Here is a 25,204-nt window from a genome sequence, read left to right on the forward strand (position 1 = left end):
TGCAAGCGTGGACACAACACCAAACCTCAAGTGCCACATGTGCAACTGATCACAAAGAAGGTAGTCAGCAACGCTACATTGTTTCCCCCACTGTAAGCCCACCGGTTAGCACAGCAGCAAATGTTGAGGTGTCGTTGCAAGGCCACAGCAGTCAGGGAATCCTACTGTTATATCAACGAAATACTGAATCTAGGCCATCAGAAAGAACACCAACTCCATCACCATCATCAACCCTCTCTCAGTCCGCCCTGTCCACCGCTACTTCCACCATATGTAGCTCTCAAGTCCAGCTCACCCTCCCAGACACTATGAGTAGGTCAAGAAAGTACTCAGTCTCTCATCCGCGTACACTGGGTTTGAACGCCCACATTGCCAAACAAATCTCGTTAGAGATGATGCCCTATCGGTTGGTGGAAAGCGCCGCTTTCCGCGAACTCATGGCCTATGCAGTACCACGCTATGACCTACCCAGTCGCCACTTCTTCTCTCGCAAAGCCATCCCAGCCCTCCACCATCATGTAAAAGACCGCATTGTCCCTGCACTCAAGCAGTCAGTGAGTGGAAAGGTGCACCTCACAACTGATGCATGGTCCAGTCGGCATGGCCAGGGCCGTTACGTGTCCATCACTGTGCACTGGGTTAATGTGGTGGATGCAGGGTCCACAGGGGACAGCGGTGGTGGGACAGTGCTGCCTAGCCCACGGTATAGGAAACAGTTGGCTGTAGGCGTTCGACCCTCCTCCTCCTCCTCCAGAAGCGAAAGCTCGTCCACAGAGCGCAGTCATATGAGCACTCCATCTGCAGCTGCCACTGTTGCACACGAGGTGTCCACCTATCGAGCAGCTAGTGGAAAGCGTCAGCAGGCTGTGTTGCAGATGATGTGTTTGGGCGACAGACACACCGCCGAGGTGCTGGCCGAGTACTTGAAGCGACAAACTGAGTCATGGCTGGGCAGTGTACATCTTGAGGCAGGCAGGGTAGTTAGTGATAACGGCCGTAATTTTGTGGCAGCCATAGCCCTTTCAAAACTCAGCCACATACCTTGCTTGACTCACACCTTGAACCTGGTGGTGCAGTGCTTCCTCAAAAATTATCCGGAGTGAACAGCCCTGCTCCAGAAGGTGCGAAGACTGTGCGCGCACATCCGCTGGTCGCCTGTACACTCCATTCGTATGCAGAAGCTGCAGCGATTGCTCCACCTTCCCAACCACCGCCTCATTATCGACATTGCAACAAGGTGGAACTCCACCCTGCACATGGTGGAGCGGCTGTGCGAGCAGAGGCAGGCCATAATGCATTTGTGGGAGGATACACGGCCAGGCACTTTGAGAGCAGACATGGAGTTGACAGGTGTGCAGTGGTCGAAGCTGAAAGACCTCTGTAAAGTCCTTCAGTGTTTTGAGGAATGCACACGGCTGGTAAGCGCAGACGACGCCATCCTAAGCATGAGCATCCCACTTATGCGTCTGCTCATGCAAACTTTGACGCACCTTAAGGAGCAGGCGTCTGCAGCCAATGTTGACGAGGAGGGAATCCTTGATGACATTCAGCCATTGTCTGCTCAGGGACCTCTCCTGGACGAGGTGGAGGAAGAAGAGGAGGAGGAGGATGATGATGGGGATGATTACTTAGGGGAGGAGGCTGCATCTCGTGGGGCAAGTGAAACTGTTGGCGTGGCAAGGTCTGGTACAGGGTTTGTGCGTGACTGGAGGGATGTGGATTTGCCAGAAAGTGCTCCTCCAACCAGCACTCGCAGTGCATCATTGACACCGGGAACATTGGCCCACATGTCAGATTATGCCTTGCAGATCCTAAAAAGGGACCCCCGCATTGCCAAAATGATGAACGATGACGACTACTGGTTGGCCAGCATCCTGGATCCACGCTATAAAGGCAAATTACAAAACATCATGCCACAGGAGAACCTTGACCTAATATTGGCTAATAAACAAGCAACTCTGGTAAATCGGTTGCTTGAGGCATTCCCAGCACACAGCAGCGGTGATGGTTCTCACACGAGCCGTACGGGCCGGGGGCAGCTTGGCAGAGGTGTTCATGGTGCACACAGCAGAAGTGGCATTGGAGACAGGGGTTTCATGACAATGTTGTGGACTGATTTTTCAAGTACCGCTCACACAACTGGTAATACTGCATCGATGGAAAGTGACAGGAGACAGCAGTTGTCAACTATGGTTACAAACTACTTTTCCTCCCATATCGATGTTCTCCCACACAGGTCATTCCCCTTTGACTATTGGGCTGCTAATCTGGACACCTGGCCTGAATTGGCACAATATGCCTTACAGGAGTTTGCTTGCCCAGCTGCAAGTGTGCTATCGGAAAGAGTCTTCAGTGCAGCTGGATCAATCCTGACAGAAAAAAGGACCCGTCTGTCAACCCAAAATGTGGATGATCTAACCTTCATTAAAATGAAACATGCATGGGTTTCCAAGGATTTTGGCCCACCTTCCCCTGATGACACATAGGGTGACAGAAAAATGGCTTGCTTTGGTCCACCTCTTCCTGGGACTTGACCTATTTCGCCTTTTGCATCAGCTGAATGTCCAACATCAACATATGCCACTTTCTAAAACTCCCTAACTGTGCTGCCTCCCCCCCCATGGCCGGGGTCACCACCTAGCGCATGACACCATGCGAGTGCCGTTGCCCTGGACAGGTGGGTAGGCCGACTCTTGGGCGCGGGCACTGGCACAGGGTCCCTCATAGTGCAATCAAGTGTCTCTGATGGTGGTGGTGCACACCCGCCGTCAGACACACCGCCGTACTATGAGGGGCCCAGTGCCAGTACCGACGCCCACGAGTGGGACCCCCTTGCTTGGGCAGGGCCCCAGCATTTGCAATCTTTACCTCTCCCTGCTCCTCCGCTGTGTAGTCTGGGCCGTCAAATCCATACTGTGCCTGACACCGTCTGAGCCTGCCTCCTGATGTATAGACATATATTTTGAATGTGTACGCTATCCATACATGTTATCCGGGGATACGGTACCCTTTCTCACCTTTGTGCAATCACATGCAATCCATACTGGGCCTAACGCCGTCTGAGCCTGCCTCCTGATGTATACATATATTTTGAATGTGTACGCTATCCATACGTTATCCGGGGATACGGTACCCTTTCTCACCTTTGTGCAATCACGTGCAATCCATACTGGGCCTAATGCCGTCTGAGCCTGCCTCCTGATGTATACATATATTTTGAATGTGTACGCTATCCATACATGTTATCCGGGGATACGGTACCCTTTCTCACCTTTGTGCAATCACGTGCAAGCCATACTGGGCCTAACACCGTCTGAGCCTGCCTCCTGATGTATAGACATATATTTTGAATGTGTACGCTATCCATACATGTTATCCGGGGGATACAGTACCCTTTCTCACCTTTGTGCAATCACGTGCAAGCCATACTGGGCCTAACACCGTCTGAGCCTGCCTCCTGATGTATAGACATATATTTTGAATGTGTACGCTATCCATACATGTTATCCGGGGATACGGTACCCTTTCTCACCTTTGTGCAATCACGTGTAATCCATACTGGGCGTGAGAACGGCTGGCGAGCTGTTAAGCAAGCTACAGCACCTGTGGTTTGCAGACGTAAGTTTTTCATTTTTTCAGGAATGACGGTTAGGCCTAATTCCGGAACTGCGGTTGACCTGCACTTACTGGGAAATCATCGTTCGCGGGTAATAATTGTAATCAGTGATCCGCATCACTAACGTTGTTCAGCGGGTTATCTGCACCTGTAAGCGACAAACGCTGGCCTTTTCAGTGTAGCGCACATGCAGCCACGGACATGTAAGGGCATGACACACCAGTTATTGGCCAATCTCATGTGCCAGAGCCTCACATGTCCCTCTAGTAAGCCGGACTCGGACCGCGGGGCATGACGGAGTCTCGTTCGTTAACGGAATTAAGCTTGCAATGTGTGCATCTTTTCTGTAGCTGGCATGGTTGAGGTTTCCCAGGTGGAGTCGAATTTAACCGTAGGCTCCACTCCTGGTGGTGCCCTTCTGGACATTCCTTTAAGGTTCAGCTTGGCAACCATACTGCCCACGTAAAACAAACACTTTGCCTTCATGAACGCTGTTTAGAGGGTCATGACTCGTGGGAATAACACCGCCCAATCAGTTAACCTGCTAGAGAGATCCTTCGTTGCTCCCAAGCATGACATCACACTCCCTAGGAGGAAGGTAATGCCACTGTGGCGACCGTACTCCTGGGGGCGACACAAGTGCACTGATGCCCAGCCACTGCTCGATGAATCTGCTGGTACATTGACCCAGACCACTACATTCCCCTCGCACGCTACACGGCCTGAATCTGACCCTGATGAAACTCAGGTTACCCTTCCCATATACAGTTCCATCTTACACGGTGCCAAAGAGGAAGCTGCAGATGAAAGTGCAGGTTCGGCCCACCCGCCATCAGACACACCACCGTACTATCAGGGGCCCTGTGCCAGTGCCGTCGCCAACGAGTGGGCCCCCCCTGCTTGCTCAGGATCACAGCACTTGCAAGGTTGAAATACTGTGCAGTGAGATGGAAGATGGGGACGACGAGGAGTCCAGACTAGTACAGGGATTCCCTAGCGAGGAGACTTATTTGATTGTTTTCAATGTTGGGACAGCAATTTTTGGGGAGCACTATACTCTGGAGAATGATAGATGGGGCCCACCATACACTGGAACATTCCAAAGGTGGACATCAGACACTGGAGCAGCATTTACAGGGCCCATTATACACTAGAGCATTAGAAATGGGGCCCATTATGTTTGGAGCATTATTTGGGCCCATAAGACAGTGGAGCTTCATCTATGGGGACCAACATATACTGTAGCATTATGTGGAGCTCATCATATACTGTTTCAAACATTATATGGGACCAATGATTCTGTATGGAGAAATAGATGGGCCTCGTCATGAGATGTAAAAGGTGAAGTATTTTTCATTGTACTATACCGCTATTTCTCTGCCGTATCGGAGCATGATGAGTTGTGGTATGTGTTAAAGGGGCGCTCTTTCGCCCAGGGCACATGAAAACCTGGAGGCAGCCCTACCCCCCCACAACTTTAGCCAAATAACCCCCATTTTTCAGTGCGTAACTTGTATTATGAAGTTAATTAAGGTTGACAAGCTTAAGTAAGAAGAATTGATGCTTTGGGCATTCAAATGGGCACTGTAGGTGTGTTTCCTGTCCTCCTCTCACTGCCGACTTTTATTCCCCATTGACTTACATTGGGTTTCGTGTTTCGGGACGACCCCGACTTTTCCCTATAATCGGCCGATCTTGCTCGACCCGACTTTTGGAAAAGTCGGGTTTCACGAAACGAAACTCGACCCTAAAAAACCAAAAGTCGCTCAACTCTATAGCTAACATTACCTGAATAGTCAAGCCTCTAGGAGGTGAGAAGATATGACTGGTTCTCCCACAGCATGTGACAAAAGGAGATTAACAACCTATTCCAGCAGAGATTTAATTCTTGCTATCCTGCTTAGGAGCTACAAGTCTTTGAGTCAAGGCCCAGGTCACTGATTATAAATGAGGTTTGTGACATTAGCCCAAAAAGTTCTACTTTTGTCTCATCTAACCAGAGCACCTTCTTCCACATGCTATGTAGGGGATGCAGCTAGCATGTGTAAGAAGGTGCTCTAGTCAGACGAAACCAAAGTAAAGCTTTTTGGGCTAAATGCTATGTGTCACAGAAAATTAACACTGCACATCACCTTGAAGACACCATCCCCATCATCAAACATGGTGGTTGCAGCATCATGCTGTGGGGATGTTTATCTTCAGCAGAGACAGGGAAGTTGGTCAGAGTTGATGGGAAGATGGAGGGAGTGAAATACAGGGCAATCCGGGAGGAAATCCTGTTAGAGGCTGCAAAAGACTTGCGAATGGAGCATAGGTTTACCTTTCAGGAGAACAACTATCCTAAACATGCTGCCAGAGCTACAATGTAATGGTTTAGATCAAAGCATATTCATGTGTATGAATGTTTCAGTCACTATCCAGACTTAAATCCCATTGAGAATCTGTGGCAAGGCTTGAAAACTGCTATTCACAGACACTCTCCATCCAATCTGACTGAGCTAAAGCTAGTTTGCAATGAAGAATGAGCAAAAATGTCAGCCTCTAGATGTGCAAAGTTGTTAGAGACATAGCACAAAAAACTTGCAGCAGTAGTTGTAGCGAAAGGCGGTCCTACAAAGTATTGACACAGGGAGACTGAATACAAATGCACATCACAATTTTCAGATTTAAATTTTTAAAATATATAGAAAACCATGTGTCAATTCCTTTACACTTTACTAATACTTACTACTTTGTGTTGGTATATTACATAAAATCCCCAAAAAATACATTTAAGGTTGTGGGTGTGATGATAAAAAAATGTGGAAAAGTGTGCGGGGTATGAATACTTTTTCAAGGCACTGCAATTGCTATGTATGTAATTACCTTCAGTTAGAGGTTTTAGTTACACAATTATTCTAGTTGAGAAGACACAATATAAATCAATATAGGCATCTTATTATATGTTCAGATGCACTTTGTAACTGAAATGTCATGTGGTTAGAAGAAGGTGATGGTGATATTTGATGGGTTACTCTACAATTAATCGAGCTGAAACTGGAAAATGAACTGATTATGGTTTTTAGCTTTTTAAGATGTGTCTAGTTTTTTATTGATAGTTCATGGGGGCTTGCATGGGGGTGTACAGTAGACCAGTGACCACTGTACCCTCACAGACGTCACTACGTATGTCACTGCAGCCTTCTCACCAGCCATCCAGCACTAGAGAGCACTAGTGAGTAGGATGGCTGAGCAGTGTGATGTCACTCGTGGGAAGGCAGCGTGGAGGGACTTTCCACTGCCTGATGTAGATGTCATCACAGTTTATAACCAGCTAGTAGACAATACACACCCAGCAGATGACTCCTCCTTACTAGCACTTCTAATAGCTGCTCCTTCTGCACATTACTCAATGCCCAACGCTGTCCTGAGCAAAAGAAGTTACTTGCTGAAAACAAAAACTTTTCTGCGTAGACACTGGTCATCTGCACCACTCAGTGGGGTCATCTATGGGTGTGAAGAACTGGTGAACGTCTCCATATCTGCTGATCAATCAGGACTATAGTTTTGGGTTCAGCCCATACAATATTTTATAGAGGAGAACTTTATACAGAGCTGTCACGGGAGCAACTCTATTCTTTTCTTATCCATATCCTAAGACAAGCAGATCCAGTAAAAGTCATACTCCATGGCAGGTAGGTGTCAAATATGTCTGATGCTTTTAGAAAACCAATGATCGGGGTGGTCTCATGCACCGAATATTTGGCATAAGATGCAGGGGTTTTTTTTAGCCAAAGTGGATTCTAAAGTAAGGAGATCACCTTCTCGCTGGATCCACCTTTGGTTTTAGCGGAAAAAAAACGCATTGGTTTTAAAAAATAAGACACTGTGTGAAAGTAGCCTTATTGGAAAGTATGTCTGTACTGGACCTATGAAATAAAGTAGCAATCATGGGGAGAGGGACTCAGACATTTTCTCTGGGCTTCTTGTTAATAATCTCATGCATAATAAATGGAAATTAGACTGACTTCATGTTTAGCGCCACGTTCGGGCCGGTCAGGTATTGAAAATGTTGGTCCTCGTATATCAGCAAATACGGCCAGTACTTCCTTTTATCTGTTTTGTTTCGTAAAATCTCTTAGCCAATATGTGTATTGTGATTGTGATCATGGGTTTGTAAAAAGAATCTGATGTGTAATTATCGAGAGGAAGCTAAATTTTTGTTACTGGGTTTTGTACCTTGTTGTGACGGAAGTTTTTTTTAATTTCTGTAGAATGTAAATGTTTTTATTTTTCTATTCACTTTGAGAAAACCTACAAAATAAATTCACCAAAACTAAAAAAAAGGAGAAGTTCTGTCCTCTCGGTATGTGTCACGAGAGAGGAATCGGTCACTTCTCCAAATTGCAGTCACTTTGAATCAAGCTGGATATTCCTCTGGGCGGTCTCACTGTGATGTAGGTTTAATACAGGCGCTTTTCTGTAGTAACCGATAAGGTAGATGAGGAAGTGCTTAATGGGATCATAAATGGTAGCTGAATATCAGATGGTTGAGTGAGATTGTCATCAGCTGTCCAAATCTGCCACAGACTTGGCAAATCTGAGATCCTTCATTTGACCCAATTCTTTGTGATATCATCATGGATTTTTTTTTTATTTTTAAACTTTAAAATTGTGAGACATTCAGGACAATTTGAGCTTGTTTATTAGAGGATCAGGCCTTTTCTTTTCTAAATCATTATAAACATTTAATTGCACTTTGCTCATGTAGCAGAGCTAAACTTTTCATTTAACCCTTTACAGTATCTCAGGTACTGTATGAGAATGTGATCTATTTTGGGACTTCAATCTAAATAGGACTTTAAATGGGAACAGATAAAGTTGTTTTAAAAAAGGCATTTCAAACATGAAGTCTATTATATGTCGCCACTACAACTATTAACACACAAATATATGGTATCGATACAACCACGATAACTGTTCAATGAATTTAATTAGTTAATTAAGGGATTGATCTATCATATCTTAAGACATATGGGGAAGCAAACGTTCGAATTAATCCTTTTTCTGCAATACAAAAAGAATGCAAAATATTATATAATATATTAATATAATAAAACTTGTATTTAGAAAGTTAGTCAAAAATCAAAACTTATTACCTATCCACAGAATAAAATCTAATATGTGGAGAGGATATAAATGAGCAAAAAGCTTTGCAGAACCCTGGTATCCACATCAATACTCTGTGGAAACCCACCAGGATCCTAGAAATTTCCTCAACTGGATGTAGAATACCATCTAGGTCGCTGACCCCCGTGACGTCATGACGTTGCGGCATGATTCATGTCACGACTAGGACTTATGTGACATCAGAACGTTGGTGTGTTCCTTGTAAATGTCAAAGGTGCCCAGGATACCAGCATTCAAGGCTGTGTGCACACGGTGCCTTTTTGCAACGTTTTTGCTTCCAAGAGATGCAGAAACCTTGCAGAAATTTCTGCAAGCAAATACTCAGCCTGTGCACATACTCTAACAAAATTGACAGGACCCTGCTGGGCCACCACGGACTACCGGAGTGGATGCCTTACCAGGGACTTGAACACAGGAAATGCTTTTAAGAAAAAGTTTCAATCACTGATGGAATGCTGTAATGGTAAAAATTGAATGTTGTTTTGAAGTCCAAAATCAGGTAAGTGGTAAAACTATCCTTCATTTTCAACCTTTTCGGTAAGATGTAATAAGTGGATGAGCCAAGGATGGTAGTGAGTGCCCCTCTCTGACGTCCATGTGATCTGGGGTATGGAAGAATTTGGCTTAAGTATATAGAAGCTTCAGTATAGAAGAAAACTGAAGTTACATGCAGAAGTATTCTTTGTCCCATATCTTACACATTAAAAAATACAATAAAAGTAAAATATATACAAGCCAATAACAGAAGACGAATACAATATTTATTACCCCTGGATTTTCCCAATGTATTGCATTACAATGGATCTCATCTCACCTGATGACTGGTACGGATGATTTGGTGCACCGACCTGTTGGTGCTGTTAGCACTTTGGTGTTCGGTTCTAAGTTATGTAAGTGGAGATTAGAAAGGGGAATTTTTCCAAAGTAAATCAGCTACTTCCTTATCTATCTAAATCTAGTTACAACAGCTTACATGATATTATCAGGAGACGTTTGTGTAGCTGTATGTGATGATTGTACGGGCCCTGCGGCCAGCAGCCAGTAGCAGGTTGTAGTACTGCCAGCACCTACAATAATCAGCTGGGCAGACATTGAAATTATTGTATGTGAATTGTATTTTACGTACCCCTTGTATCCTCTTTTCCTTTATTTTGCCATTATGTCTTAATGGGGGAAGACCAATTTTAGTCTAGAAGATTACATTAGGTTCACGCCTAGAACCTAAACATGTTTTTCTCAACTGTTTGCAAATGGTTAACTCTGGTGAAGAAGAGTTAACATAATGACATGGGATGGGTATTGTATGAAGAATGTAAAGTTGACACATGAGAAAGACATAGAAACTTTTGTGCCTGTACCTGAAGCAGGAAATCCATGGTCTACAAGAGGTACGCTTAGTGAGTAGGCTGCGATTCAGGAAGGGTAGGGTTAAGGCTGCACAGGAAGCTTTGCAGTGTATAGGCAGTCTATGTTACTAGAGCCACACAGGCCATTATTCATTATTCACATATGGCTGCATAGTCTGCAGCAGAAAAAGAAGTAACACCTTGGAGCAAGCTTCATGCTGGTGTAGAGGAAGGGTCAACACCGGGACATGGGTGTATGCATGCCAGGAATGTCCCGGGAAGGAGATGATCCTAAGGCCTCATACACGCGGCCTCATACTGGTCTGCATTGTACACATTTGTAATATCGCGCCCAGAGCCTGCTATGCACCCATACCTTACCTCTGATTTTATATAGAAGGCTCACAAAGAATTGGAATAATGCTGTATTATGTAGACATTGTCCCTTACGAGTTATATCACAGCACCTTATTATAGGGGAGCACATAGAGTGCCTACAGGGTTCATAATACAGTGACAAGTAAGTACTAGTTTTATTCTTTTTACAGCATAGCCCTAACATAAGAGATATATGATTTGGGTGAAACCTGGTAAAACTGCCTAATAACAATAGGAAAGGGTTATTCCAAAAATAGGACGTTATCCCCTGTCCACAGTATAGAGGATAGCTTACTGACAGCTTTAGGACCCCATAAATCCAAGCAACGGGGCTCTGAAACCCAACAGCCAGTGCTCATCTTTCCATGGCAGTCCAATTAACAATAAGTAGAGTGGCGGCCAAGTATGCACACCTCCTCTCCATTTAGGATGAGGTTCTGCAGAACCTGGTTTTAGGGAATCAAAACCCTTATCTCAGGATTGCTGGGGGTTTGATCGCTGGGAACACCAGTGATCGCTAGAAAGGAGTAAGTTATCTACCTTCCTGTAGATAGGGGATAACCCAATATTTTGGAAATAGCCCTTGTATTGCACAGGGGAATAGGTATAGACAAATAACCAGTGGGGAGAGGGGTGCTACAGCTTTTGCATTAGGATGTAAATTTCAGCTTATACCTCTATTAATGTATGTTGTGTGCAGAAATGGTCTATGCCGTCAGTAGTTGTTGACACATCTATGCATTTGGAACTTATATCGCTAAGTCTAGTCTTTACATCATAAGACAAGAGCAAGCAGTGGAGAACAGACTTCTTCTCCAATGTCTGTGACCTTTCACTTACAGATTGTCCACATTCAGGATGATGGAGGAAGTGTGCAGAGCTGCCAGACGTGGCGCCTCTTCTCTCGAATACCACTATGCACTGGGTGTTTTTCCTCATGTGGAATTTCTGATATTGTTCTGTAGCATATATTACAGGTACATTAATAATTGATGATTATCATACATAGGGAGGCAGTATCCTTTTTTTTTATTATTATTAATATGCATATTTGTATATGATTGATAATTTAATGGCTTCCACAACTGATCCAGCAAGATAACTAATAGATTATATAGAGCATTAATGTTATGGGAACGCTGGATTAAGGTATCATACAACTAAGGGTTCTTTTAAGAAGGATGTTGTTGCTCACTGTCTCGTGCTAGAATTGTGGCTCTGTGCACACTTTGTTAGATAAAGCTCCTTGATCTGGGAGTTTTATATATGTCGATAGATTAGCTGACCTTTCTCATCATGTAATTTTGACTAAACTTAAAAACTTTCACTTGAACTTGCTGTAGTAATTTAAATACCGGCGTTCTTGCTGTTGTGGGTTTGCCAGTCATAGTAACGAAACCATGATTCTCTCATGGCCATTAAACCTAAACAGTTGATTATTATAACAATACTGATATTTATGAATATGTACTCTTAAATGCTCTTTGCTTGAAAAAAACTGGAAGCCGTTTTACTTTGAATGCAAGATTTTCCAAACAGCTGAATTTGAGCATTAGTGCACCATTTCCAAAAAATCCCCGCTGATATCAGTAGAAAGGAACAGCACCTGCTCAATCTCCTCTCCAGCCAATGACTGGGATGATGTGCCCCTCGTTCTCAGCGATGGTAGGATCCCAGAAGTTAGATCTGCACTTATCTTACTTTTATAATAAAAAGGGTTTGTAGTAGGACAATCTCTTTCAGGCTGTGTGCCCACGATGCGATTTTTTAAGCGTTTTTGCCGTGATTTTCGGCGCGAAAACATTTAAAAATCGTATACAAAACGCCCCCCCCATGCATTCCTATGGCATTCCGCACATGCTGTGCTAATGCTGCGCTTTTTTCCACGGCGGAAACGCATCGCGGAAAAAATCGCAGCATGCTCATTCTTTTGTGCGGAATCGCAAAGAATTGCCGCGATTCCGCACCCATAGGAATGCATGAAAATCGCTTACTTCCCGCATGTGGCTATGCCCACCATGCGTGAAGTTAAGCGTCTCATGTGCGGTTGGTACCCACGGTGTGGAGGAGAGGAGACTGTCCTCCAGGCCCTGGGTACCATACCCCTGTAAAAAAAAGAATAAAAAATCGGGGTATATTTACCTTCCGACGTCCTGCGCTGCATTCCCGGCCTAAGCGTTCCCAGCGCGGGACGTCGGAAGGTAAATATACCCCGATTTTTTATTTTTTTATCATTTTTAACATTTTATCTTTTACTATTGAGGCCGCATAGGCGGCCTCAATAGTAAAAAGCTGCTCACACTTGTCAAACACTATGTTTGATGAGTGTGACCAACCTGTCAATCACTTTCCAAGCGATGCTTCAAATCGCTTGGAAAGTGCTTGAGAAAATCGCTGCAAAATCGCGAACAGAATCGCGGTAAAATCACGGTGAAATCGCGCGGAAAAAAACGCGCGATTTCTGGGAAGGAGTCCGGTTTTTAGTGTGCGTTTTAAAACGCTACGTGGGCCCATAGCCGAAAGGGGTTTTCTAGGTCTTTAATATTCACAACTACTACACAATGTACAGAGCTCTCCCACTTCTGGTGCATCACGGCACTTCTTACCATTCTGATATGATGACCTCTCCATCAAAGAAGCATTCCCATCTATATATTTTAAATGTGTGTATATATATGCATGTAATGTAGTGTGAGTGTGTTTAATATACTCACCTACCGCTCCTCTCTCCCATGATCTAGCACTGTTCTGCTTAGTTTCTCAGTAACGTCACCGCAGTTCCGACTACCACGCTCCCTCTGCATTCTATTCCGGAGCCAGATGTCTCTATTATAATGTAAGTCTATGGAACCTTGTTCTGATGGTCTATAAGCTTAAAGGGAATTTGTCACCCCTTTTTTGAGATATCATATAATGATATCATTCAATTGTGTGTCACATAAGGATTCTCTTAGTACTTTTGCTTCCCCCTGACCCCGCACCTTTCATGCATAAATACCTTTTTATATCAGTTCAGATGTATGTAAACTGCCGCTGTCTGGTCCGATGGGCGGGGCTTATTCAACTGCTCCCCCCCTCCCTGTCTTGCTCTATGCATTTCTTCTTGTGTAGAGCAAGCCACGGAGGGGGGAGCAGTTGAATAAGCCCCGCCCAGCGGACCGGACTGCGGCAGTTTACATACATCTGAACCGATATAAAAAAAGGTATTTATGCATGAAAGGTGCGGGGTCAGGGGGAAGCAAAAGTACTAAGAGAATCCTTATGTGACACACAATTGAATGATATCATTATATGATATCGCAAAAAAGGGGTGACAGATTCTCTTTAAATTGTTAAAGCCACTTCTGGATGACGCAGAGTGCAGCTCGACTCGGAGAGTCATGGAAAGTACTACTTATTCCAACTCATCAGAAAGTGAAAGGAACTTTGGAGTCCTACTTCACTCATCATATTCCACAAACTCTTTTGTCATTTGCCTGATTAGAAAATAACAGTTATCAATGTCAGAGATGACATTGTTTTGTTTAAAGTTTGTTCCATTAACAACATTTATCCCTTATCCAAAGGATAGACGATAAATATATGATCTGGCGGTCTGGCTGCTCAGACTTGCATTGATCCCAAGAATTGAAGCACAAAATCACCTGTGTGAATGGAGTGGTAGTAGGCACAGTGGTCACACTTGCTTACAATCACTTCCATCACACAGGGAACTTTGGAATAGTAATGACCAGTCCAGGTCCCAGTGGTTGGACCTCCATTAATTAATTAATAAGTCCTATGGATTCAAGCACCAGATGCATTTGATTCCACTCCAAGCAACTATAAATGGGGAAAGGCAACTTATGGAGGTGGGGAAATTGGGGTAATATGAAAAATAGACGTGGATCCAGCTCACTCACAGGGCTTATTTAAAAATTAGAAAACTTTTATTAGATAATTCTTAAAAAAATAAGGATTGCAAAACGGACATCTCAGATGGCACAGCAATGACAGGGGGTGGTGTGTAATGAGACCATACACGTTTCAAGCAACAAGGCTCTTGAACACTGGTAAATTAGGGTGCATTGTCTACCTGAAGCTTTCCCATGGATGAAAAATAGATATATACTGTAGATCCAAATAGTTCCTCCAACTCTCCAAAATGTAACCACTGTACATAAAGCCGGGCAAAAACATGAGAAAGCAATTGTCCCGTCATGCACACTAGATTAGGTGGGAAAAAGTAGCCACCAGACTCCTTTGGGATCTGTGTTTCTCCCTCAGGATCAAGAATTGGGAATGTTAAATCTTTTTACTTCTTTTCCTCAGTAGTCAGGTGGTCTCCATGCATATTGGAGCATTGCCCAATACTGCAGAAATCAGCAGGTTCAGCCCGTTTTATCATTATGTATATTACATCATGCAATTTTTTTATATTCCGTAAAAGCCCTTCAGTGAGAAAAGTGATGACAATTATAACAAGGGTGTCCTATCACGCCAAAACCAAGAAAATTTCCCTGAGAAAACTGTTCATTGTTTGTCTTTGATTTGCTTTGAAGTTAGCGTTCACTTAACTTTGTATTATGTTATTAGAAAATGTTTATTTTCAACCATTTATGTCATGTGTGTAGTCAAAAAAAGTCCTTTATAATAATGATGACTAAGTCTAAGACTCTGAATCTTTTTTAGCTGTCTTAGTAGCGTGAATGGCTGACAATAAGAGACGGATGTTTGTAGGTGAACGCACACACTGTCCATTATCACGCTTTACCAGAATGAAAATCGTAATTTACAATATACAGAAAAATTTTTATTGTCTCATCAGGGAAAACTTTTAGAACATCATAGCTATTTCTAATTGCGTTTACATGTAAAAAAGCATTTTCACTGCATTTACTTATTTAGATTTTACTTGTGGCTTTTTAGAGGTTCCAGTTTCAACAGTCATTTCCAGATACTCTCCTTATTTGCCCTGTAGTAGGGTTGTATTTATCTACTAAGTTTGTCATGCTGGTGGATTGTGGACTCACTGCAACACGGACCGAGGAGAGCTAAGAGGGGAGTAACTAAGCCACCACCTGGGTTTTCACTAGAACCCCTGATGGTATCATTAGACTTGAGCCACAGGTGGACACTAGGTTCCATTCCAGGACAGATCTCAGTACCGCAATAACTGACCCCAAGGGTCAGGACAGAAGACACAGACTCGGAGTCCAAAGCGGGACTGGATTCTGATGGAACAGATTTTAAAGCTGGTTCTGACGGGACAGGGTTTCAAGCATAGGTACTAGTTCGGGTACCACCAGAGCGGTTTCAGGTTTAGGTACCTTTTGCTCAGGCACCTCCCAACAGGTGGAACTCCATTAAGTACTAAGTGCTTCTGAGCTATTGGCTGGGGACCCATTAGTAGCCTACGATCTGTCCTTTTAAGAGACAGGGAGTGCACACCCTGGGCAACACAACAGGGCGGCCTGGGCAGTGAGTAAGATGGAATCCCTGCCATGAGGGAGGAAAGAACACATGCAGGGACGCTGGAGTCACCAAGTTATTTGATCTAATCTAAGATTATTTGTCTTTTGCTCATATATTTGTTTTTAAAAATATGCAGTAAGATTCAAAATATTCAACCCCTAAAGCAAAAAGCAGCTCTGTGGTCGACGGGGTGTCGTGTGTCTGATACTCACTGATCTGTTGTTAATGAAGTAGCCTGTGGATAGATCATTAATAAAATATGCCTGTAAATCCATTTAACTCATTATAATCCAGTACCTTTCCATCCACATTTGGAAAGGTTTGTCTACTGGAAAATATCATTGAGGTCCACATGGTCCTGAATTATGTACTAGATTGTCAATTACTGATGTGGGCAGATGTTGGCACATGGGTGGCCAACCTGTACATTGTGGCAGAGCTACATGATCTACATAAACTTTATGTGGTTTACATCTGATTATTTCAGGCTTTTTAAATGTCATAAAGGAGTAGAGTGTTAGCTTGTCTACATGACATTTCTAAACGCCAATAACATTTTGCAACATTCTTGGTCCTACATGGTCTCTAGTTGCAGCATATCCACAAACCATACAATTTTTTAATAATAGATATTTCTTCTACAAGATAGTCGGGAAAGTTCTATGAAAGTAATTATAAGAAAAATCCAACCTCAGTCATTTGCTGGCGTATGTCATATAGAACTTGGATATCTATGTCGCTAGTTTCAAGGCCATTGGCTTTGGAATCCCCCTTAGTCCGTTCCATTCTTCTAGTCTTTGCATGTTTGTAACCTAGAAGAATACACAAAGCATGGCCATTTGCAGCATGAAGTGATGAGTACAAACAAAACAGTAAGAAACAAGAAGATGTCACCTTGTACAGTGTTTCTCAATGTTCCTAAGCCAAGAACCCCCACTCTGTGCTGCTTACTAATGCTTTAGTACAGTGCAAGTACCTACCAGAGCAATGGTACGTAGCCCTAAATACGATAGTTGGAGAACCTCAAGCCTAGGACATGCAATTCCTGGGAGAAGAAATATAATGACACAGGCAAGTTGTGCATATTAAACAGCTATGGACTTAAAGGGATTGTTCACTACTTTGATATTAATGATCTATCGATATCAGATCTATGAGGTTTCCACACTCCACAGCCCCATTGATCAGCTGTTATCAGCTCTAGACTTGACCGATAGGCAACTGAGTTCTCCAATGGTTTGTCTGCATTTCAATTTAATCCATAAAATCATTATAGACATAGATCACACTGTTCCAAAAAATGTTCTATCATGGAACTGAATGATATAATTTACTGAATAAAATAAGAAAATGCACATTGTGTTTCTATTTATTAGCCCATTCTCTTACAATGGTCTCATGATTTATTGCTACCTGATTCTTGTGGTAGCGTGTCCTCCTGTGATCAGAAAACTGAAAAATATGAAAACGATCTGACCCTAACACAATGGATCAACTGTAAAGCACATGAAAATCTATTTTAGACATAGGAAATATTAACAGAAAAAAATAAACCAATTTCGATATTCTGAAAAATCTCCCTTTATTGTGATACAGGAAAGATGTATATCTTTGTACCGTGTTAGCCAGTAGATAGAAAAATATTCAGGATTGAGAGTCCTCAGTAGTTGATACCTTTTAATGGCTAACTGAAAAGATGGTAACACATTGCAAGCTTTCGAGGCTAATCAGGTCTCTTCATCAGGCTAGACTAATACAAAATGTGACTTCAGATTTTGTATTAGTCTAGCCTGATGAAGAGACCTGAGTAGTCTCGAAAGCTTGCAATGTGTTACCATCTTTTCAGTTAGCCATTAAAAGGTATCAACTACTGAGGACTCTCAATCCTGAATATTTTTCCCTTTATTGTGAAGATTTCCCAGCTGCTGCTTGGAAGCCTATCCAGCTCCTTTTTCTGCGGAGTGAAGTGAGCACATGGCACTGATATTGTCAGCTTTGTAATCATTTGATACAACAGCTTCTTGCTTACTGCAGGAAACAACTTATAAGCTGTTATCGTGCCACTAAATACCTAAATAATATGCATGCAAACAGATTACATACAATGGACACCAATTAGTATTGAATGCATGCAGTAATTGTCATTTCAACCAAAGAAATGAGCGAGAGCAAAAGTTGGTAAGCGTGGAAATCGGAAGAGCAAGTTCACACTGTAGATATTTCACAGACAACACACAATAAAAAAAAGCAAAATAAGCATATACCCTGTATCAAGTAAATAGTAATAGTACATGTAAATAACATAGGGTACATGGTTAACACTATGTTGATCAAAAAGCTTGAAAGCCATCCCACCACGAGAAGGTGTACCTGTTTGGGACGGTCTTAAGGCCCCGTCACACTAAGCGAGATCGCTAGCGATATCGCTAAAGCGTCACCGATTTTGTGACGCAGCAGCGATATTGCTAGCGATATCGCTATGTGTGATACTTACCTCCGACCAGCTCCCCCGCTGGTTATCGCTGATCGTGCGAGAACGTCGTGGGCCGTTTCTCGTCGGCCACTTCCTGCTGGCGCCAACGAGCGACGCGTGGACACGGGCGGGAGGACGTCTTCATCGCCGCGTCTGACGGGTAAGTAACGACCGCTGCTATGTCGCTGGTGAGATCTGCCTGTTTGTCAGCTCACTAGCGACCATTTAGCAATGCACCAGCGATCCTGACCGGGTTGTATCATTGTCGGGATCACTGGTGCATCGCTAAATGTGACGGTACCTTTATCCTGTCTCTAGTATTAAAGCCTTACCTTGTGTCAGCCGACCTCAATGTGAGTAAGGGCAGTAATTGTCATTTGTAGCTCTTCTACAGTAGATGTAGACATAGGGAAGGTTATATACAGTTGTGTCCAAAAGTATTGACACCCCTGCAATTCTGTCAGATAATACTCAGTTTCTTCCTAAAAATGATTGCAAACAAATTCTTTGGTATTATTATCTTCATTTAATTTGTCTTAAATGAAGAAACATAAAAAGAATTGTCCTAAAGCCAAATTGGATATAATTCCACACCAAACATAAAAAAGACGGTGGACAAAAGTATTGGCACTGTTCGAAAAATCATGTGATGCTTCTCTAATTTGTGTAATTAACAGCACCTGTAACTTACCTGTGGCACCTAACAGGTGTTGGCAATAATTAAATCACACTTGCAGCCAGTTGACATGGATTAAAGTTGACTCAACCTCTGTCCTGTGTCCTTGTGTGTACCACATTGAGCATGGAGAAAAGAAAGAAGACCAAAGAACTGTCTGAGGACTTGAGAAACCAAATTGTGAGGAAGCATGAGCAATCTCAAGGCTACAAGTCCATCTCCAAAGATCTGAATGTTCCTGTGTCTACCGTGCGCAGTGTCATTAAGAAGTTGAAAGCCCATGGCACTGTGGCTAACCTCCCTAGATGTGGCCGGAAAAGAAAAATTGACAAGAGATTTCAACGCAAGATTGTGCGGATGTTGGATAAAGAACCTCGACTAACATCCAAACAAGTTCAAGCTACCCTGCAGTCCGAGAGTACAACAGTGTCAACCTGTACTATCCGTCGGCGTCTGAATGAAAAGGGACTGTATGGTAGGAGACCCAGGAAGACCCCACTTCTTACCCCGAGACATAAAAAAGGCAGGCTGGAGTTTACCAAAACTTACCTGAAAAAGCCTAAAGCGTTTTGGAAGAATGTTCTCTGGTCAAATGAGACAAAAGTAGAGTTTTTTGGGCAAAGGCATCAACATAGAGTTTACAGGAGAAAAAAGAGGCATTCAAAGAAAAGAACATGGTCCCTACAGTCAAACATGGTGGAGGTTCCCTGATGTTTTGGGGTTGCTTTGCTGCATCTGGCACTGGACTGCTTGACCGTGTGCATGGCATTATGAAGTCTGAAGACTACCAACAAATTTTGCAGCATAATGTAGGGCCTGTGTGAGAAAGCTGGGTCTCCCTCAGAGGTCATGGGTCTTCCAGCAGGACAATGACCCAAAACACACTTCAAAAAGCACTAGAAAATGGTTTGAGAGAAAGCACTGGAGACTTCTAAGGTGGCCTGCAATGAGTCCAGACCTGAATCCCATAGAACACCTGTGGAGAGATCTAAAAATGGCAGTTTGGAGAAGGCACCCTTCTAATATCAGGGACCTGGAGCAGTTTGACAAAGAAGAATGGTCTAAAATTCCAGCAGTGCATTGTAAGAAACTCATTGATGGTTACCGGAAGTGGTTGGTCGCAGTTATTTTGGCTAAAGGTTGTGCAACCAAGTATTAGGCTGAGGGTGCCAATACTTTTGTCTGGCCCATTTTTGGAGTTTTGTGTAAAATGATCAATGTTTTGCTTTTTGCTTCATTCTCTTTTGTGTTTTTTCATTTAAGACAAATTAAATGAAGATAATAATACAAAAGAATTTGTGTTTGCAATCATTTTCAGGAAGAAACTGAGTATTATCTGACAGAATTGCAGGGGTGTCAATACTTTTGGCCACAACTGTACTTAGCTTTTCCCATATCAGGTAGGTAAAAGTTTTGTCCTTGATCACAGTTTGGAAACAGCTTAGGTGACCATACACACTAGTAAAATATTGGTCCATCTCATCACTTTTAACAGGACTAGCTAACCATTTAATGTGCACGTGGTATTATGGTTTTCCCCAACAGTTGATGTCCAGAAAAACAAGAGTCAGGAATTTTTGGATATCAACATGTATCCCTTTTGTTCTAAAGAGAGATAAGCTGGTGTCTGGCAGTGACTTATTATCCTCTCCCCATTGAAAACGTGTGTATAAAAGGTTCACAAGGAATAGATGTCAGCCAATGTCGGCCAAATGATCATTTATCACTTATCTAAGCTTTAGACTCTAAACACTCACTGTTGGGGAGAACCATAACACCTCCATGCCTATTAGATGGTTTGCTGGTCCTTGATAAGTGATAAGATCAACCAGCAAAATTGTTATCAACGTCAAAACTTTTCCCTTATTGATACGGGGTAAGCAAAGTACGGTATATAACCTAAACATTCGATCATTACATGCCTTAGTGAAAGAATCATAGATTTAGTGCCAGTGATGGTATTAAATCCCATTATATGAGATGAGAAATTCCTTTTCCAATGTAACGGGACAATATTTGACCCTATCTTGGCACTAAATGTAGGGCTTCTGACTGGAGCCATATTACAAAACCTTAGCACATTTTGTTCGCAAAATTTAGAATATTTGTCATACAGTATAGAGAAAAACATTTTGATATGACAAAACAGTTGGGGTCTATTCACAATGGTGTTACGTCTTCTGTCAAAGTTTTCAGCTTTAATAGTTCCAAACAGGAAGATTAATAGGCCAACCAAATCGCGCTGACGTAAATAGAGGAATAACAAATAATTCTAATTCTCTCTTGGCCCAAAGTTTAGGGACTTTTCTAAAAGATATATTATTTGCCAATAGTCATATATGAAAAACGTTACAAGAGTCCTGAAACTCAGTGATGTCACTACGGTATACTAAAATGTACACTGTGTGCACAATTATTAGGCAATTTGTATTTTAAATGTTTAATTTGATTATTGAAAAACTCCAGTGCTATCGGTCAATCTGAAAAGTTAATAAACGAAAAATCTGAATATTTAAGAAAATAAAAGTGAGTTTTTGTCTTTCTTAGAAGAATATCTATGTAAGCAGAATTATTATGAAACTAAATAAAAAATGTCAATTGTCCATCTCATTTGTTTATTTTCATCTGTTATAGAGCATTATAAGCAAACAACTCAAAGTGTACAATAATACATTTCTAAAAAAAATATAAATGACCAATATATCCCTTCCTTTCAATAACAGTAAAATAAGCCTTCGATCCATAGAGACTGTCAGTTTCTTAGTCTTTCATGATCAACTTTTGGGCAGCATCAACCGCAGCCTCCCAGACTCTGTTCAGAGGTGACTGTTTTCCTTCACTTTAAATCTACTGTTTAAGAAGGTTCACAAGTTCTCAAAAGGCGTGCGGTGTGCAAGGGGACATGTCATTATTCTTTCATCTTTAAGGCCTTCACTGGTAACCAAGCACTGGAGACTTCGATACATGCGATGACTCATTGCCCTGCATAAAAATCATAGTTTTCTTGAAGAATGCAGGCTTTTTCCTATACCACTGCGTGACGTAAGTGTTGTCTAAAAACTGGGATTTGATTTTGAGTCCATCTTCAATTCAAGAGGTTCAACTAGCTCATCTTTAATAATATCAGGCCCAGCTGGTTTCTGAGTCGAAGTGGAGGACTCTGTCTGTTACTGATCCAGCCTCTGGCCCATCCATCTGGTCCATCAAGAATCACTCTCATCTCATTAGTCCATAAAACCTAAAAAAACGGGCTTCAGGGATTTCTTGGCCCAGTCTTGTCGTTTCCCCTTCTATGTCTTGTTCAGTTATTGTCGGGTTTCAGCCTTTCTTACTTCGGCCATGTCTCTGCGCTCTGAACATCTTGTACTTCTGGACCCTCCAAGGAGGTTGCAGTCTTGGAATATGACAGCACTGGAGAATAATGGTCCTTTCACTTTTGATTATTCTCAAATCTTTGCCATTTAGTGTGCATCTTTTTTATTAACGCATCTTTTTGCAACCCTGTCAACTATTTGTAACAAAACTTTTGATTGTTCTGTGATCATGCCCCAATATCTTAGCATTTTTAAAAGTGCTGCATCTCTATGTAAAATATTTAGAATTGAGAGTCCTCAGTGGTTGATACCTTTTAATGGCTGACTGAAAAGATGGTAACATATTGCAAGCTTTCGGGACTACTCAGGTCTCTTCATCAGGCATTGACTAATACAAAATCTGAAGAATCACATATTTATACACAACACAGCACAGAAAAAAATAATGCAATAGATAAGTCAAGTGACGTGAAGCAGAACTATCATTATGGGAGAGGGATAATCAGTTCTGGCCCTAAATATTGGAACGGTTCATAGATAAGGAGTGTGAAAGTACAATAAAACTTTCACACTTCTTATCTGCGAACTGTTTATCCCTCTCCCATAATGATAGTTCAGCTTCATGTCACTTGTCTTATCTATTGCATTATTTCTTTCTGTGCTGTGTTGTGTATAAATATGCAACATTGAAATTGAAATATGAAAACCCATCAAGCATTCATCTCTCATGTAGTTTTCGCTCTACTCCTCACCTGTCAGACAAGATAAGGGCATGTCTTCTTCAGCATTAGAGGACACTTTTATAACCTGCTATGTCTGTGCTGACTTGGCGTCTTCCGTTTTCTTACGTTTCATTGATGCACAAATGATTCACGTAAGCTAGATGTAAACTGTGACTTTTGCTTTCTCCCTCCCTCACACTTCCTATTGTTGCCTTTCTCCTTTCTTTGTCTCTAATAGTTGCTATTTGTACACCTACTGGAACCATGAAAATGGAAAAAAGTGATATTTCAGATCATCATTCATCTATTTATAGGTAGTATGGCAATGCTCGAGCCCTGCATACGTGTATTTATTTTCTTATAGCTAAGCCCCAGAGAGTAAAAAAAACAGCCCTCCCAACAGGCTCGTGCCCGCGATCCCCCACCCTTTATGCACCCCAATGTGTACATTCAGAGGGCATCTAGCGAAGGGTATTCATGGTACAATCTGATCATGCAGTATATCCCATTATACAGACTGAAAGGGTTTAATGTGATCTTTTTACATGCGTATTATTTATTTAATGGGTCTCTGGATGAAGGGGTAATTTTAATTTTATTGAAAAAAAAACAAAACAGGAACCACGTTTAGAATCTAGATTAATGTCTCATTTTATTTAGTGACTGGTAGGCAGCAAGTGGTAGCTTATAACTGAGTGCCAGCCCCTGACAGCAGTACCACCGGTTCTACAAGGATGATGGCCCCAACTTGCATGAAGACCTATCCTGGTATTCTCTGGTTCATAAGACCTTGCTAACCAGTGGATCTGACCACTGAAATGAAGGAACGTTACGGAAACCTCTAAGTAAGAGCACTGATAATTCTCTATAATACCTTTCATTTCAATGGAGAGGAGCTGCATGTACATGACTACCGCTACAGTGGAAAAGGAGGCTTTTGTGATTGTGGATGTACCTGCTACCGATTTGATATTATGATAACGTGCTAAATAGTTGTTACCTAACATATTTCTATCATATATTCTATCATGTATTGGACGTGTGCTCTTCTTTGGTATGTTTGAATTATATTGATCAGATATCAATTAAGTCCTGATTTTTAAGGATTTGTTTTAACGATATTGCGTTCTTTATTTTATTCTCATGGTTCACATGAAATACATTTGTGCTGGTGAAAAGTATGAGCTTGGTGCCAAGTGGTTTGTTTTGTGAACCATTGATAGATAACGTTGGTAGCACATGATATAATCATTGATGCAAATGATTGTGCTTTTATACAGACCAGCACACAAGGCATAATAATACGCTTTGCATATGTGTATATATTATTAGATAGATACTTGCTGTAAAACTACTTGGACTGTTCAGTCCAGAATATGACCATCATAGCAGATGAGTTTGGTGTAGGATGCATTAGCTCAGCACATCATAGGCTTTTGCACTTAAACAGTTAAGAAAATATACCATGCTCCTGACGTGGTGAAATCTGCCATTGCTGGTCAGACTGCATTCTTTCTTCTCATTTCCCACAAATACACAAGAGAATAGGTTAGCATGCCTCCAAGTTCACCTCTGTCACGGAATACCTTAACCCATGCAGCTCGAGGTAAAATGTACATGATAGAACCTTTTGTCAAACCATAAGAATACCAGGCAGTCTCCTGGTGGCACATATACTCGAGATTGTTTGCTTGGCTATATTCACTCAGTTCAGAGAGTATAAACCATCTGCCATATTCACAGAGGACCAGCATATTGGACCCTATATTGTATTTTAGAGATTACTATTTCATATCCATGTACTAATTTCACTTGTTTTCAGTGTTCAGGTTCGCTGGATCTACAAATTGCATTATCATTTCAGTATGTCTATTTTTTTTAATATTGATAACTATTTTTTTTTTTTTTTTTATAAAAGTCAGTTCTAATACCATGCTCTGTGGTCGGTGTCTGTTGGCCCAATGGACCCTAATCAAGAGTTATAATTCTATGATTTTACAGCTACATAATCTGATGTCAAGTATATTAATTGTAACGATTCCACCACTTACTGTAT

The 25,204-nt window shown here is 42.1% G+C and overlaps 1 protein-coding gene across 1 annotated transcript in view; it reads left to right on the forward strand.

Moving 5' to 3' along the window:
* The first annotated feature begins 6,960 nt into the window (after window positions 1-6,960).
* The window catches only part of REL (REL proto-oncogene, NF-kB subunit), a 61,889-nt gene continuing 43,645 nt past the window's right edge, over window positions 6,961-25,204 (forward strand). Inside the window, exon 1 of the mRNA XM_073559306.1 lies at window positions 6,961-7,290. Coding sequence (XP_073415407.1) covers window positions 7,284-7,290 — 7 coding nt within the window. The 5' untranslated portion in view covers window positions 6,961-7,283. The remainder of the gene's footprint in view (window positions 7,291-25,204) is intronic.

The sequence above is a fragment of the Dendrobates tinctorius genome, unplaced genomic scaffold (genome assembly GCF_039654945.1).
Source record: "Dendrobates tinctorius isolate UK_male_01 unplaced genomic scaffold, ASM3965494v1 ptg000269l, whole genome shotgun sequence".
NCBI classification, from domain to species: Eukaryota; Metazoa; Chordata; class Amphibia; order Anura; family Dendrobatidae; genus Dendrobates; species Dendrobates tinctorius.